This window comes from Triturus cristatus, chromosome 4_1, assembly GCF_964204655.1.
Source record: "Triturus cristatus chromosome 4_1, aTriCri1.1, whole genome shotgun sequence".
Taxonomy (NCBI): domain Eukaryota; kingdom Metazoa; phylum Chordata; class Amphibia; order Caudata; family Salamandridae; genus Triturus; species Triturus cristatus.
The window spans coordinates 315,316,453-315,334,882 of record NC_140585.1 but is presented as its reverse complement, the minus strand read 5'-3'; the positions used below and the strand labels follow the sequence as shown (position 1 = coordinate 315,334,882).

Genomic DNA, 18,430 nt, shown 5'->3' with positions numbered 1-18,430 from the left:
CTTAGTCCCCTTTTTTCCCTTTTTAGAATAGCAATGTCGTATTTATTATGTGGGTCTGGTGGTAAGGTCATAATCGGTGAGCAGCATTTTAAGGTCCTTAGGGGGGGGCGGGCCCATTCACGAAAGGGGCCGCCCATCGGGAGGGGCCATTGGTCTCTCCCAGAACTTCAGGGGCAGGATATGATATCCATTACTTAGAAGGGTGCGGGGGAGGGAGTCCACGCTTTCCTCAGGCTGGTAGCCACCCCTCACAGACACTATGACGTCATCAAGGTGCGCAAGTGTGGGCCCTCCTGTTATGGTTTAATGGAGTTCAGAGCGCACGGGGTGAAACGTGCCCTGGGTTGCGCATGCGCATCTCAAACGTGAGAGCGTAGCTGTAAGGGATCTGACACCGGTTAGCGACCTTGCCGTCCGACTTAATTATTAGAGTGCTTAATTTTCAGGATGTTTAGATTCGGTTAGGAAACACGCTGTACTAGATATTTGTTAAGGTTAGCCCATCTTACAATGTCAAAACTGGATGTAATCTAATGTTCTGAAATGTGCATTCTAAAATCGTCAAAAATGTTTATTTTATAAAAAATTTTCATTTTATTTTCATATTTTAATAAATACGGCCAGGGGTCCTTTGACCCCTGCCTTCCAAAGACCCATGTGTGGACCTGCTGAATTAAGTAATGCAATTTGTGTAGTAAGGAGGGGGGTGGCCGGTAGTCCCAGACCATGTTAGTATTGTGCTGTCTAGTGTCAGTGGGAGCCCACGTGCCCTGTCTTCCATACTTTTCAACCGTAGGAGTGACTCGGTGCCTGAAATGTTTCAGAATCCTGACAAAGCACTCTGAGGTTGCAGGTCAGTGGAACCAGGGCAGCAGTAGGAGTGAGTGTGTTACTTTATTTGAGTTGAAATAATGCAGCCCAATTGTGTAAATAACTATACCCGACTAACAGTGTCTTCAGCTCGAAAAAACGATTCTTTTTTTAGGTCAGGTCTGAAATCTGTTCTTTTTGCAACTAAAGTTTTTTTGTGACTATCCAAAAAAGTATGCAGCGCTGTTACTGTTTGATTGGAAAATCTGTATGTTCCAGAAACAAAAAAGGAGTATAGAAGAATCTCCCAACAAAATGTTGAATGGCTCTTGAAATATGCCTCTCGGATCCTGGAAACATGCTCTATCTCCCAGGATTCTTTTGTCCAGATCTCTTTACCACTGTTTTTGCGTTTCTATTTTCCATGCTCCGGCTTCTCTTTTTCCCGTTTTTCCATTCAGTCTTATCACTCCATCGCTGACCTTTTTCTCAAAAGTGCTTTGCTTTTGTCCGTTTCTTAAGTTTATCTTTTACGATTATTGTGATTTACACCCATGCCTACATTGCCTGACAAACTACTGACCTTAGCTGCTCTCTGTGCACCTACAACTAGTACACCGTCCGTCAGACCAGATACAAAGTGCAACAACAAGCATCTGCAATGCAATAGGTCTCGCATTTATGCTAGTTTGAGCTATTTACATTAAAAATTACAATGCCTTTTATTTATGTGTTGGTTTTTTAAACATAAATTAAAGGCATTGTCATTTACAATGCCAATAGCTTAAACTCTCGCAAATGCGAGATCTATTGCATTCCAAATGCTTGAATGCTTCGCTGAGTTGCCCCCTTTTGTCTCCCATGACCCCTGAAGAGCTCCCCGTTTGCTACGAGTTAAAAAAACAAGCCGGTGGTACCAACTGCACACGAGAGACCCTCCTGCAGTAAGAGAAAATAATTAAAGAAAATAGTTCTTACAGACTAAAGAAGGCGTATCGTGTAACAAGGGAAGTAAAAGTGCCAGTTCTCATGGGAGGTTACAAATGAAGACAAGGCTGTACTAAGGATCGACTAACAAGCCTAATAAAAATCAAATCAGAAGCCAACATTTACGAAGGACAGTCACACAAGCCAATGACAAATATAGGTGGCGAGTGGGTGGGGCTTTAAGTATAGCATGGCTCGCAGATCATCCAGCGCACGCACGGCCCAGGCTCGAACTAAAAAAAAAGAAAGGCAATATGACTTAATTTATGCACCCAGAATTTGAACCACATATCTATATAATTTCTTTACCTTGCTCCAATTTAGAATAGAGCGGATGAGCCATCTTTTTAGAGAATACTACTTCACAAGAAAGTAACAGCCCATCACCAAGCTACCTTCACTGATTGCCTTTAACGATATAGAGTATCCTTTGCCTCTTGGCTTTGCTTGTTTAGAACACATACCACATAAATGCAATGTACAAAATCTCTTCATTACAACTCTTATCGGTCTTTCTGCTTACTCCAGTCCTCCCTCAGGAAACTCAGAACTGCTTCTTAAAGTTCATCAATCCGTTCACCCCTGTGCATGCATGTTCTGTGCATTCTTGGATTCCTCTGATCTGCTTCCATCCTTCCCTGAAGAGAGCATCCCTAAATTGGGAACATTCTTTTTTCCCTCTTTTCCTCTCTTTGTCTACAATTGTTCCACTTCATGGAACTAACTCCTGGTCATAAACTCCTCTAAATCAAGTTTGTGTTTTAAACACAAATCAACATCCCTTTTATTTCTCCTCCATTTCACTGGACCTCTTTCCTCTGTCTTTTTTTCTGTACTCTGGTATGATAACTCAGGTTTTAACACATTTGTTGCTCTGTTTATCTGTTCTTTGGATGGCACGCTCTTAGCAAAATAACTTATTTGAAACTTGCCATTTTTGGGACACTTCCCCTTTGTGCATATACACAGGAGGAAAACATTGTTTGATTCGATTTCTGTTGGGCTATATTCTCTGAAACTATGTTCCGCTTGTCACCATTCGAACAATAACTTCAGTAAATGTTGTAACAGGTAGAACAACTCAAAGAGGAACTAAGTGCGAAGGAGACGCAAGGAGAGGAACTGAAAAGAAAAGCATCTGTTCTCCAGACCGAGGTCTATGCCGTAAGACTTCTCTCTAATTGTGCGACGCATGCACCGAGGTGGCCTGCTAATGCTGGGGCTTTCTGGGGATCACATAACTCACTCCACTTATGCACTGCTGCTTTAAGTATCACCAGTACTAACACTCTAATCCGATGTATCTGCTCCTATTGCTTCTCTCTTTCAAAAAGCTTTAGATCGCACCCATCCCTTTAGTGGCCATCAAAATGGATGCACTGTTGAGTGGCAGAAAAAAGCCTCGACATTGGTGTGATACTGTACCTTTTATGTACCTTTTATGAAAATGAGACCTTTGTGCTGCACAAATGATGACTTCTGTTTTCTGGCATTGTACATGGGTGTCATGGCAGGGCATGGATTGTTTCTAGTCATTTCTCTACATTAGGAATCATGCAATGGAAGCCCTACAGACATATGATAAATGCTTAACTTAAGTGTCTGTTATTTTTACACCACCTAGATGTCCCACACCCTTCTAAGAGTGCCAGCATACAATTAAAGTATTTCTATCCATAGGTGAAGCATCATGGTCTTGTTTACATTTTTATTATTTTCACCATGGAATGGTCACATTTAAAATCTAAGCACTTGCTTCTGCATTACAATTTAAACACCTTCTCACCTGTGTTATAGAGTACAGAGCCTACAGTGAATTAGTCTATTCAGTGTCATGGGTTACAATCCTTGCACAGCATTACACAAACGTCATCTACATTCGGCACACAGGACAGCATGGCATCCCCCATTTGCTGCTCTGGATATAGGTTATAGGTGACTGGGTGTGTTTGGTGTGAGTTTCCCTGTGTAGACCCTGAGTGAGCAGACCTGATTCTTGTAGTGCTCCTGTCAGGAGAGATGGATAGTACGCAGATGTGCAAGTATTGTAGTAAGAAACCCATCTTTTCTTTAAGAGAAGAAAATAGTTACTTTAATTTGTTTGAAGGGAATCTGTCTAAATACTTTACCAATCATGAGCTTTGTATTACCTCATTTCTTTTGTCTTTTATTCTTTGGTAAGTCACTAATCTCACAGGCTGCCACATTTTTAATATGTTGTGTAAGAAGACATCTGCATTTGCTGTAGCTCAGTCAAAATGTAAAATGCCATTTGTGACATCCGTACCTCCTCACCTGGAATTTCTCTGAATAATGTCCTATAGAACATTTTCTAGAAGCTTTACTCCATGCTTTATTTCCTCTCACCTTAACTGAATCCCTACAGATTTTATTTGGCAAACTAAGTTTTTCCAAATGTATTCTTCTTGTTCTCCAATATTGGACCATGTATAGATTCACATGCTTGAATCATCCCTGTTGTTGAGCTGAGAGTCCCACAATAAAAATAGAGTGCAATACGATGTTAAAGATAGACAAAAAGTTTTGGCACAGTGTAGGAGAGTAGGGTCTGCTATCCTATGGTCACCCCAAATTTTTGCTTTTTGCTTCACTGGTTTTTGACATATTGAGGCTGTGGGCCTGCCAATCAGACCCCCAGCCTGCTGTTTTCTCTACTAAATTTACACTATGCACCCTAGGTGCATAACCAATTGGAAGTGGATCACCCTGTGAGCCCCTGTACCAGTGTACACTAGGTACCCAGGGCATTGGTGTATCTAAGGCCTGCCAGGGGCTGAAGCATGTATTATGCCACCCCAGGCCTGGCCTAACAAATTTGACACAACTGGCTGATCACTCAGCTGGGGTAAGTTGGTGTAACCACCTCTTACTTAGGTGTAGTATACCTATACCTAACCTTAAATGGGACACATGTTAACCTATAAGTCACTCCTATGGCAGGCCTTAACAATCCTGAAGGCAGAGTGCTTGGTTCCATGTGAGATGGTGCTCTGGCATGAGCTGAGCCTGTCTGCAGTGGTCGGAACAACTTCCTTCTACTGTTTCCAGATATCGTCATACCATATACTCTAAAGTGCATTATGAACCTCGCGGTTAAATGCTAACTTTGGTTTGGCTTTATCAAAACATGTCGAGTAAGGTGTCATACGAATTGGAATACTAACCCCTCGCCAATTCTGGCGACGGGGTTAGCATTCCACCCTTCTAGAGGGACACGACATGTACAGTACCTGAAACCCGGGTAAAATCAGACATAGCCTCAGCTCCACAAAATGGATGCTGCCACCACAGAAACAAGTCTGCCCTCCTGCTGCTGGGAGTCCTTCCAGCTTGGGAGGTGTGGACAAAGGGTTTCCTGCCAGGGGAGGTGCGTGCACCACCCCAGACAGGATTTTGTGTATTGCTCAGGTAGGGCTTGAAAGAAACCAGACATGCCTGAGGCTCACAAGGAGCCTCGGTGCATATGCCAGTTCAATCCGGTCCTGGGGCACACCAGACCCGGGCCTGGGGCGAGCTGGACAAAGGATTGGGGGTGTAACCACCCCCCTTCCTGGTCCCACCCTTAGGGAGGGACCTAGCAGGTAGTCCGGCCCCTAGAATCCGCTTAAAGGTAGGAGCTGTGTCCTAAGACTTCAGACATCCTGGAATCAACTTAACTACAAGTAGAAGACGGGAACTTCGACGCTCTGCCGCACAGAGGACTGAAGCCAATCTCCCCTGTGGTCAGGGAGTGACCACCTTGCTAACGCAAGCACCATCCAGCGAATCAACGTCTGCTTTGCCGCCGCCTCCCGCTGGAGCCCGAGCCCAGAGACTGACAAGACCTGGACCTCCAGACCTCTCACCGCCCGATCCACAGTCCCTGAAAAGAGGAGACCCGTGGAGGCACCGAGACACGTGGAGCCAGCCATCTTGAAAAGACCACGACAAGCTGCAAGCGCAACAACCGAGGCTCCCTCCAAGTTGTGCTTTGGGATCTGAGAAGCCCAACACCCGAGCAGCATCTGCACCAAAGGTGAGCCCTCCAGCATCTCCACGATCTGCGTGGGGCCCTTCTGCATTTTGCCACTCGACGCGCCTAACCGATTGCTGGCCCGCTGGCTAGTGGCCATCTTGGCGACGAACTTCAAGAACTACACCGCTGGTCTGGTTGCTCCAGACTGGCCCTTGCTCCCCTCCAAAGGAGCAGTCCCTCTGACCTTGCTGGTCAGAACCATCAGCTTATTTCGTTTTCCACAACAATTGCTTTTGCCAAGGCTTGTTTGCTTCGATCAAGTCGCCGACACCGCCGACAGCGAGAGCCTGCGTGGGACAGCTCGTGAACCGACTCCTGGACGTCGTCGACCTTCAGGGACCACGTGGCTGCAGAGACAAGCTACACCTTCCTTCCTGTTTGCACCCGACATCGCCTTGTACCCACCTGGTGCCACGCTGGTCACTGGCTAGTGACTGTGAACACTGTCCCCTCTGCTTACAGGTCTTCTACAACTCCGATCCACTCTGGGATCCACCGCATCTCTTCCGGACCGATCGCCTGCAGCATCTTTAACTACAGGCTCCATTGAACAGATAGAAGAAACCCGACGCACTTCGAGACCTATGCACCCGCTTCCTGTGGGTGAGGTAAAGCTGGCACTCCGGTGCCCAAGTGTACAGTAACATCTCTAGTGTCTGTGTTTCGAATCTTGAGTTCATAGTCCACCCGGAAGATCCTTTTTGCAGTAACTTTTACGCACCCATTGAAAACCTATGGGAGCTCGCGTGTGACTATTTGCTCTGCACACGCAACCCGTGGACCTCCTGGTCACTAACTGAAGTTAGCTCCTTGTAGGCCCAGCGATTCTAGAGGCCCTAGGCCTTTTCCCTTTTCTGTTCGTGGTACTTATACCACTATTTTAGTATATGGTTTGATCGGCCACCAGGGCCTATCCATATAAAGTGCAACTTCTGTGTATTCTAACGTATTCTTGTTTAACGATTTGTGCTCCTGTGCTCATAAAGAGTCTAGGGGATACTTTGAGAAATAAATACATATATAACATTTTATATTTTCAATATATATCTGTGTGGTGTCCTTTCATTAGTATAAAAGGGGGTTACATTTGGTAAAACAGCCTGCTTAACACGCTTCACGAGTTTAGCCTCAAAGACTGCTTAGCCTACGCTACCACTAGGGCAGCTAGTCCGAAAAGGTTGACTTACAACCACACCATAAGGGTCGCTTGGCATGGTACAAGGTGGTCACTTTAACTAGTGAACATCATATACCAGGCCAACTTCTCACACACAGTAACTTAAAATAACCTGTTAACATCATTTTAAAAAGATCCGCAGTTTAGAACGCAGCACACACTTAATCCTGCCCTACCCAGGTCACCAGGCTCTGATTTCCACCACCAGTTGTGTGTGAAAGGAGTCTCTTGAGCTCTGATGATTAGTCAGTCACATATGAGTAGGCTACTACTGCCCCAGTGTGCCATGTGCCTTATGGTAGAAGTGCCTCCTTGTGCATCTCCCGTGCTTAGTGCCTCCACTTCCAGCGTGTGCAGCTACAGCAGGCTCTCTGCATGTGTGCGTTGCAGTACACATCTGCCTGAAGCTGCTTCCTTGTGCAGGCTCTTGCTCCCGGTGCTTCTGAGAGACAACGGGGGAAAGATGGCCTATGGGAAGGAGCTCCTTTAAGAGCTCCTGGGCCGGGGATCACTAGAAAACTGTGTAAACCCCTGTAATGAAGAAAGCTCCCTGCGAATTAGAAAACTTCAAGATACCTGAAACGGGATTACCAGATTAATAGATCAGTAGGCAGGCTCTTCAGGACGACGGTGACGACTGTCATAGGAACGATGAAGGGAGAGACATCCTTGCGTAGGGGTTAGCGTCCGACATAGGATATGAGGCCGCTTGTGGCTGGGGAACACGGGCCGCATGCTTCTGCGTGGATCAAGAGTAGCTTGCTGTGACCTGGGCCGCCCTGAGCCCAGTTTTTCTCCTGCTCCACTCCACGTCAGTGTGCGGCATGCAAGAATATTGTCCTATACTATAGCGGAGGGGGTGTCAGGCAAGCAGAGAAGACTCACGGCCCTCGCTTGGAGAGCCCAACTAGCCTGGAGCATTTCTCCCTTGCTTCTCTACCAATTTGTTCGACCCCTTAAAATAATGGTGATTGCAAGAGGACTTAAGACCAGATAACACACTCTATAAGCGGGGAGGCCTTCTTTGACTTGTGATCTCTGGCCAGCCCTTGCAACTAAACTGAGAGAGGACCGGGCACTCTCTTCCAATTCTAGTAAATTGCTACAAACAGAGGCGGCCGTATTGCAATAGGCATACATAGATAATCTTTGGCTACCCCTGCAGCAAAAATGAGAGGGGTATGGGCTCTCTATTGCAGTAAAGATAATTCTAAAAGGAAAGCTGCCATACTGGGCTCTCTTACAATAAAGATGATCATACAAATGGAAGCAGCCATATTACATTTGTCATATGCAGATAAACATCCTGCTTGTCTAAATTAAAATAGCTAATTGAGGGTCAGTTGAAACCCCCTCCCAAACTCGAATTCAGCTCCCTGATTTTTTTTCTTCATTATCCTACAAGATCCTACCCCACTGTGGCCATCTGTAGATAAAAGTCCTCACTGCAATTTGTTGGCTTCTTACTAATATAAGATGTCCCAAAGTAATGCAAATCCTTCCACTCTGCCCCCTCAGGAATTAACTCACTCAGTATCAACTACCCACCTAACTTATCGAAACATGGAGCAAAAAAGTGACATCAAAATATTCTAAAGAGCAACCCTGAAAACTCTCATATCCAACTCCCTCTTTGCTTTTCGTAAGGAGCCATCAAGACCAATCTAATCTTGCACATGAGACGCACAGCAAAATTGTGGAATGCGTTTGCACTCCCTCAAGGCAGTCGAAACTCACACAACATTCCCTGTGGCCTCAAACTGGTTATAGCACCCTCCCCCTTACAAAAAAGAAAGCCACTATCTCATTTTATAAAAATGGCAACATCCTTATCCAAGCAGCAGATAATGGCCACAAGTATTTGATTCACTGTTTTGTGACCTGAAAAAGCCAGTAGTAACCCTAGCCAAACTCCCCAGTTATCTGTCTCCTACTCCGATCCCAAACCAGTACCTTAGACCCACCAACACTGCCTTAAGAACTTCATCAAACAGCAATTGTAGCCCTCCAGTCCACACAGCTTCACAGTGTCTCCAACTAGACCCTTTGACAAACAGCCCCATTGGCCTGAAGAGCAACCACTGTAGAACTGGAAGGGGGGTCAGAGCACAAGAAACATCCCCCGACACAGAGCCGGTCTTTCAATCCCCATCAGGGTTCAATCAACCCAACGTAAAGCCCAACCACCACCCTACTTTAAGACCAATGAGACAGCAGGCTCCGAGCAGACAGCACAGGGTTGACCTAACTGAAAAAACTGGACGTAAGGTGGACAAGTTCCACACAGGCAAGAACACCCCCAAAGGAAAAACAAAGGCAGGTCATTAAAGCATTCAAACGCTCTCAATGAATGGTAATATGCTCTGTCAGTGTCTGAACACACAACATGCCTGTAAACCAAATCAACGACATTTTGCAACTACTTGGGGAAGACATTGAATGGGTCAAGAAGAAAATATTCACACTTCTATTTACTGCATAGAAGATGTTCATGCCTTCTACTAAGCTCTCTTACTCCCCAGCCAGCAGAAAACACATCTACAACAGCAGACCCGCACCGCCCTGAGACATCAAGCTTCACCGGCCGAGAAGTGAACAATCAACTCTCAGAAGACGAGGTAAACTCTCTTCTAAGATGCTACCAGAGCACACATAATACCTCCCTCAACACATCATCCAACATCCCGATCGTCAGGATATACAACTGCAACCCTCTGCAAGTGAACCACAACAACCTGATCCTGAGTGCAACAAACACAGTGCCAACTACAGTGACTCAAAAAACAGTTACAAAACTGAAATGTATGCTGCACAACTGCCGATCAGCTGCAAAACACGCAACCGATATAGCGGATATGATCCTAGCACATGATCTAGACATTCTCTTCCTAACTGAAACCTGACTAAACCCAACGGCAGCCCCAACAACTGGACCTTCTCGTTTCCCCGGATTTTCCCATCTTACATCTAGATTGCACTTTAAAGCATAATTTACAGACACTCCCTAACCCTGAAGTCACTCTTGCTAGAAGACACACCATAGTTTGAGCTCATGAGGTCTGGAATCAAACTTGAAAATAAACAGATAGCGAAAACACTCCTTTTATACCATCTTCCTCGCAAAAACACAGTTTTCCTGGAACAACTTATGGAAACGATTACACTCCATGCCACCTCACTCTCTAATACCATATTATTAGTAGGTTTGAACCTGCATTGGAACAATGACAAAGACTCCACAGTGGCAGCACTCAGTAACCTGCTTCAGGACCAAACATGATTCAAGCATGCAAGGAGCCAACTTAGAATAAAGGCATCACACTTTACCTCACCATTGCTAAACCTAGTACAGTAAACATGATAGACATCACCTCAACAGACTGGTCAGACCCCATCAAATGCTTTTTCAAATATCCACACATGAAACTAAAATCAAAGGTCACATGAGAAGATAAAAAACTTGGGTCAGGAATTACTGCTGAATAAACAGTACTAATGGATCTGTGCCAAACGTCCTTGGCTCCTCTGATTGACCAAACCTCTGTTTGAGAATTGGCGCTTCTCTACAACAACAGTATGACCAACATTGCTCAGAAAGCCACTACACTATGTCATAAGAGGCTAAAGTATAAACCCTCAGTACCGTGGTTCAACCTAAACAAACAATGAAAGACAACAACTAAGACATCTGGAAGGACCCAAACACCACCCATCACGAACAGCTGAGAAGAACCCAGAATCTCATACAAAAAGGCTACCTTAAATGCCAAATCAACATCAATCAGATCTCCACTAGACAGAGCTAAGAAAAGGCCCAGAAATCTCTAACATAATTAAACAACAATCAGGAAAACTAGCTGATCCCACACCTGCAAACAACTCGACGGACATCTGCAACTAATTCTCAACTGTCTTTTAAGAGAAAATCGCAACCATAAGAAACTCTCTCCCCAGCCAAGCTAATGCTCAAACCAGGAAATCCTTCAACCCCACTACCACTGCACACAGCAAGAATGCTGAACTACACACCCCAACTGTCCCAAGGAAAAACAGCCTTCTGAAACAGTTTCTGATCTCTGTCTGAGGGGGAAATACAGAAAACCATTCATTCAATGAAACCTACAACACACTTCGACAATCCCAATCCCTCTTATCTACTGAAAGAGATCCACCAGTCCATCACTCCCCTATTGACGACAATTGTGGATGCATCTCACCAGAAAGGATCCCTCCCAGTTTGCCTGAAGGTGGGCCAAGTATCTTCTCTACAAAAAAAAAAAATACATATTGACCAGAATGACTTAAACACGTTTTGTGAGCACATCAAAAATTCTGTCCTATTAGACAAGCCACCAATCAGGTTTCAGGCCTGAACCCAATACTGAAGTCCCCATTCTAAACATCCTAGATGATATACAAACATCACCAGACAAAAACTAATGCTATTTACTAATATTTCTGGATTTATCAGGAGTGTTTGACATGGTCTGCCACAAATGCCTCAGGGAGACCCTTGAAGACAGAATGGGTCTATCAGGGACCTTCCTTAACTGGTTCACCTCCTTCCACCAGATCCAACAGCAAAGATTCAAAATCGGCAACACCTTATCTGATGTAGCAGACCTCACCAGTGGCGTTCCGCAGGGATCTACAATTTCACCAACGATCTTCATCTATATATGGAAACACTCACTGAAATCCTCAAACAATCAAAAATCTCGTATCACGTGTATGCAGATGACACACAACTCTACCTCAAGCTCTCCTCTCAAGAGGATATATGGAGACTGGATGACACCCTGAAGAAAACCCAGGACTGGCTGGTACTTAACCATATAAAACTAAATCCGCTGAAAACCAAATTCATCATTTTTTCCGCACTCCGTAAATCACAACAATGGTCCCTTAACCTCCAATCACTCAACTGCACCCCAACCATCTGAGACTCCTTAAAACCATTAGACATCACTCTAGACTCGAATCTAACCGTGCGAGCTCACATACAAGCTACTACCGGAAGCGACAATCTACGTCGGCACCTCCTAAGAAAACTAAAATCCTTCTTACCTCAAAATGGTGGTTCAATCCCTGGTGCTCGCGAGCCTGGACTATGGGAATGCCACACGCGTTGGCCTACCTAAAGCCAGTCTAGCTCCAGGAAAAGCTACAATAAATGCAGCAGCAAGACGTCTAACAAATATGTGTCGATTGCATCTCCCTATCTCTTGGGGCCCTCAACTGGCCCTTAGTTGAAGCTATGATCCATCTGAAGGTGGCATGTCTGACTCACAAAGCCTTACACAATTCTGGTCCCAAATACATGACTAATACAATCAAGCTTTCAGGAAGTGCAAATTCCCTCATACTTGAACTACCCAGATTCAAAGAACGGAAAACTCACAGGCTCACTTTCACCGGATCTGCTCCAAAAATCTGCTGGCAGGCATCCCCTTTCTCTTGCCTCTTTAAACATCTTCAACAAGTGTGGAGCCACAACCCCCGCTGCGCCCTTGTACAGTTCGGCTGGTATACCACTAGGTCCCGATGCCGTTCTGGCCTGCAAGTCGCTTATGGCTCCTTTAATTTTCTGAACTGTGATGTCTTTTTTATGTCTTCCCTAAAATAGTTATTGGCAGTCTACTTTTGTTCTAACTGGATTGGAGGTATATATGTCCTCATAGTAATCGGCAAATGCCTCCGCTATTCCATACCCAGTCGTCTGTATGATCCTTGTGGAGTCCTGTATTTCCACTACACAGCTCCTTTCTCTGTCCCTCCTTTCCAGTCACACAATCATTTTATTAACCTTGTCTCCAAGGTCATACAGCCTCCTATGCGTTGCCAACGCCAAGGATCTAGCCGCATCCTCTGCCAAATCTTTCATTTCCTGCTGTTTGAGCCTGAGTTGATGTGAGATTGGTGGAACAGTTGCATCCCATGCTAGCGCTCTCGCTTCCAGCTGAACTACTTCTCTCTCCAGGGTGTCCCATTGAATCTTCTTTTCCTTTTTTCGCCCCACAAGCAGTGCTTGTATGTGCACACGTATCACTGGCTTGAATGCTTCCCAAAGAGTGCATGGGGAATCTCTCGACCCTTCATTTTCCTGAAAATAGAGTTGTGTTCTCTCTCTAATTTGGCCAAATAGTTCTTTGTTCTTAAAAACCTAGGGATCTATTCTTGGTGGCAATACTGTTATTCCTGGTGGACCCTGGAGGACTACCTCCACTGGAGAGTGGTCCGAGATCCCTCGCGCTTTGATATTTGCGTTCCAGAAGAACCCAGTATTCTCTGTGTGTGTCAGGATATAGTCCAGGCGGGAAAGCTGCTGTGCACCGCCGAGTAAAAAGTATATTGCCTTTCTCGGCGATTGTGTAGACGTCACAGGTCTGTCAGTCCCATGGCCTCCGCCAACGCCCAGAGCGGTTCCTTTCCTCTTCCCCTAGTTGTCTTCGATTCCCTGTCTCTCTCTGGCTCCATGGTAACATTTATATTCCCGCCCAGTATTAAGATTCCCTGCGGGGGGGGTCAACGAGTAGGGTACCCAGTACCGACAATGTATCTGTGTGCATGGCTGGTGGCACGCAAATCGAAACTATGTTCAGAACCCTCCCCTCCCCTCCCATGTCCTAGAGAGTGCTAGGTATCTTCCCAGTGGGTCGTGCTTGATCTCCTTTATTGCTAGGGGGAGGGTGTTCCTCATCAGTATTCCCACCCTTCTCGATCCCAACGTACAACCTGTGTGCGCCACCAACTTATAACCATACCTATCTATTGCGTTATATTGGTTACCCTTCAGGTGCTTTTCTTGCAATAGCACCAAGTTGGGAGAATGCCTATGTAAGTACTGTAGTACTATTGTACCCTTGATTTGATTGCCCAACCCGTTGACATTCCAGGTCTAGATATTCAACTTAGTGTCTCCCTGGCACCCCTTACGTTTCTGAGGCCCAACGATCCCCATGAGGATCGTTGGGATCTATGTTGGCCATCTTATTGGCTGAAACCCCACCGCATGTGTTGACGACTGTGAATATTTTGCAACTTGACAATACTGTAACATTCAATAAACAGTCACATTGTGGCTAAAATAACTCCTCATTCCCTAACAACGTAACACCCCCCTCCCTGCTACCCTGCTAGGCAGGCTTAACTAACCACCCACCTCCCGAACTTGCAGAACGCCTGTCGCCCCTTTAACTTTATTGTCCAAAACGGGGTAGGCCAGTGCCTGATAGTATAGATAAACATCCTCGCTTGCTCCACTCCTTCAAACTTTTGGTCTCATTAGTGTTCCTGCTGATAGCAAAGTATTTTTGTAAATGCCTCCTATCCCCATTTTACAATATATCCCCTGGTTATTTAACTTTCCACTTATTCATAAAGGATATGACTGGCAGCAATGTTCTAACACATCAACTGTCCCTTGGTCGGCAACAGTTTTGGTTATACTTCACTCCCCACGCTCCAGTCTACCTTGTAATGTCCATTTCAGTCATCTGTGTGTGTTCTTTCTTCCGTTAGGTTGGGCGTCTGTTCTTTCTGTCTTCCCCATCGCTGGCCGCCGCGTCCTGCCGTTCGCCAGTTCTCTAGCCACTCCCAAGCTTTCTCCGCTGTATTGAAGTGCCAGGTCTTTCCCTCCGTGATCACCCTTAGCTTTGCTAGGAACAGCATCATATATTTGATCTCTTTACTGCGTAGTTCCCTCTTGACCGCCTCGAAAGTGCACCTTTGCACCTGTATAGTGAAGTCCGGGAAGAACCAAATGATTACCTTTTCATAGTGGAGGTCTCCGTGCACCCCCGCTGCTTGTAAAATAGCTCGGATCCTCAATTCGAGACAGGGATGCGATTATCGTCCTGGGTGGCACACCTGGTTTTGGCTTGGGGAGTGGGGCTCTGTGTGCCCTCTCTACCATAAAATAATTGGAGAGTGTCTTTGGTTTTAGATGTTGTAGCATCAGGTCTTCCAAGAATAGGTTCACACTCGGTCCCTCTATGCCTTCTGGGACCCCCACCACTCTGAAGTTGTTTCTTCGCGTCCTCCCTTCCTGGTCCTCCAGCCTCGCAGCCATAATTTCTTGTTGTTTTGATAGGGTCAGTACCTGCTCCTCGAGGTGTTTCGTGCTGGTCTGTAGATTTGTTACCTCTGCTGCGTTAACTTTATCAGAGATCTTGTGTAGATCCTCCCGCAGAAGGTTCACATCCAGGGTTACCGCGTCGAGCTTGGGTTCAAGCGTCCCTTTCAGATCTGCGATTGCTGCCATGATTGTGCTTAGGGAGGGTTTATCGGGTTCGTCCATTTTTTGCTCCTGGGCACTCATTATTTGCTTCGGGACCACATATTTGTTCATTTTGTTCGTTTGGGTCCGTGCTTGGCCTTTAGGCTTCATTCTGGAGTAGTGCTCCACAGTGTCTTTTTGCGCCTTCTTTCGTTGCAGGGTTCCAGGAATTGGGTGTGCTTTCCCTGTCTCCGTCTTCCCCCACTAATTGTCTCGTTAAGCCTTTCTTCACGACTGTGGCCCAACGAGCCCCCTGCGGCGGACTCAACAGGGCAGTCCGTTCAGTCCAGGCCCTAATATATTCCTTTTGGGAGGCGGGCGTCCACTCTTGCTTATTTCCCCTGATCTACTTCCACCATCAGATGGAGCATACTACTCCCATCTGGCACTTCTGTGCAAACAATTTTGCTCAATATGCAGTTGAGGGATATCTAGGCACTCCGCTCTTGGCCATTGGGCACCCCTCCACTTGCACCTTGTAGCAGATCTCTTTAAGAAGGGGCGCGTTGCAGGGACTGTTCTTCTGCCTGTAGTTCTTGGAATGGGGGTGGCGGGTTCATATTCCCTGGCCGCCTGGGCCCAGCTGCACCTGCCACTGGAGTACAGCCTCTGTTCAGCCACCAGGCGGGCACTCAAGCCTTCCTGTTCTTGCCTACTGAAGGAACAAATGTCCCTGATCACCTGTCACCGCCCGGGTCGATTCCAGTGCTCCCCAGCGGGCTCGATCACCACGTCCTGGCGACCATTTAGGATCATTGCAGCGCTCTCCTGCCGTCGCGCTTGGGCCTCTCCTCCTTGAGGCGCCCCCTCTCCTCCTGTGTTAATCTGGCCTGAGGGGTGCTGGTGCGCTCTTCCACGCCTAGCCGGCTCATAAGCACCACTGGGGCCCAGCGCTCAGTTTCGCTCTCTCCGTTGTCCCTGCCTCTTGATTCCCGGCCTCCTGCCGCACCAGGCCCAACAATGGTCACGCTCCCTCAATTATCGATGGTGGCGGTAGTTTCTGGGGAGGGCGCTCGCAGCCGGTGACCCGCTGCTCACTAGCTGCTTTCCTTCAGGAACAGGGGGGGGGCTTGTCTCCGCCGTCCCGAGCGTCCTCGTCACCCGGGGTCCACAGTCACGCCACATCTGGCGCACGCAGGCCCTTCTCCGTCGGTACTGTTGCTCGGTGTTTCATCAGCGCTGCAGAGCCGTTTCATGGCTCCTCGATGTTCTCAAAGCTTTTCTACACAGTATGCCTTTATATCAGCATCAACAGGAACTGAGATTGGAGCAGATATTGGGGTGTCACGGCAAGCGAGGGCAGGATCTCCCCTACTAAGCTGCCATCTAGGCCCGCTCCGGAGCCACGCCCCCGATAAAAATGTTGTTGATGAGACCATCATCAATAAAGAAGCTGAAATTCCAGTCAGTGGGTTTGGCCAATGAGAAATCCTCATCATCAACAAGACTATCGATTGCAACAACACCTACTGTGATGGCACTGTTGACGACCATTTCAACGGGAACACCAACTAGGACCCTGTTCATATCAGTAACATATACGGCAGTGATAACGATGATTACATTGAAGACAGTCCCGTTGTCAAAATCAACCTTCCACAGAATTAAATCTTAGATCAAACCTACTCATCTCAGAAAAAGGTATGCCAGCACCTTTGCTGGAAAACACATTGGCTAGTAAGGTAACTCCATGCCCACCTCAAAGGGTTTTGGTTACGGAAGGCTCTGGGGAGGATGGTGAAGATGACCGACTTTTTGAACCTGCATACAGTCAAACACTACTAATGATAAAATATCAGGACCCAGATGAAGAAGAATATAGAGAGATGGAAGGATGTCTGTTTAGCTGGCCTTACTCAACCACAAGATCCTAATGCCAGAGGTTCTTACCAACCTTTTGAAGACTATGATGACACTTGGCAATATTAATATGATCCTTAGACGCAGACATCAGAAGAAGCAATGATCCAGGTTCCGATAGCATTAGTTTGATAGCTGCATCTTACGCTCACAGACTATTGTGTTGATCCCAACCCTGTGATCCAACCTTTAAAACCTCAGTTTCTACCTCAGTCAAGGCCTCACAGAAAACCAAGGACTCCATGCACACCGGTGCACATTCGTATAATACATTTCCTTGAACACCTATGTTAAAGCGTTTCCCTTTGGCAACTCAGTGTAATCTGCCAGCCATAGACGGCCCATACTCGGATGATAACCAATACAAAGGTCAGATGCAGCCAATCACTTCTCAGTCTACTGGCCCAGAACTGGATGACTATATAGCACCATTTCAGGAGATGTCACTCCTACAGCGGATTCATGTCCAGACGACATCAAGGATTTCCACACTGTCATCTCAAGGGCATCCTAGTGAGTAGTTCCGCTTAGGCCAATAAAGAAAAACAACGTTTTACTGTACAAGAGCTATAAGAAAAACAACAAAAACGAAAGGACATTTCTTTAACAGTATTCAGACAATTAGCCTCTGCTGCAGTCTTGCACAGGCAAAGTTGGCTGTGTGCCATCATTTCAGACCAGAGGTGAAAATAGAATCATAGACATGTTGTGCGACGTAGATTCTCTCTTTGGGAGGCATATAGATGAAGCTCTCAAGTCAATCAAATCAGAGATATACAAGGCAAGATCTTTAGGTGTCCTACAACAAAACAACCTACACCCTTGTGGGGAGCTGGAGGAAGGGGATGGTTTTCTTTTTGAAGGGGTTACCAACCTTATAGGTACAAACTTCACCAGTTGGACCAGCAGACATACCGCCAGGGTGAGGCACAGCACTATAGACTACCACCACCAGTCTCCTACTATGAGCAGCAGTACCAACAATATCAATCTACAATTTAGTCATGAGGCAATGAACACACTAGAGGTCAGTGACAGTACAGTAGCGACAGTCACAATGAATCCAGGAATGCATGTAGGTGGCAAAATGTCATCTTTTTTTATGGTCAGTTGGCTGAAAACACACTTCGGGGGTAAATCTTTCTCTTATCTGGCCCCCCTATATTAGACGGACCTCCTTCACTTCAGAAAGCTTTCAAAACTGAACTTTTCAGATACTAATGCTGCTTGCCTGTGGTTCACTGCAGCACTGAGATACCCCTCAGTGCTGCAGTGAACCACA

General features: G+C 46.2%; 1 protein-coding gene across 11 annotated transcripts in view; it reads left to right on the top strand.

The window, feature by feature from the left end:
* The window catches only part of ERC1 (ELKS/RAB6-interacting/CAST family member 1), a 1,928,212-nt gene that overhangs the window by 615,546 nt on the left and 1,294,236 nt on the right, over positions 1-18,430 (top strand). For 4 of the 11 annotated variants that reach the window (XM_085652241.1, XM_085652247.1, XM_085652239.1 and 1 more), the window contains exon 6: positions 2,869-2,961. The exons of 4 other annotated variants lie outside the window; for them this stretch is intronic. In XM_085652241.1, the coding sequence (XP_085508367.1) occupies positions 2,869-2,961 (93 nt within the window). The remainder of the gene's footprint in view (positions 1-2,868; positions 2,962-18,430) is intronic. 3 more of the 11 variants (XM_085652242.1, XM_085652240.1, XM_085652249.1) reach the window with 1 other exon arrangement.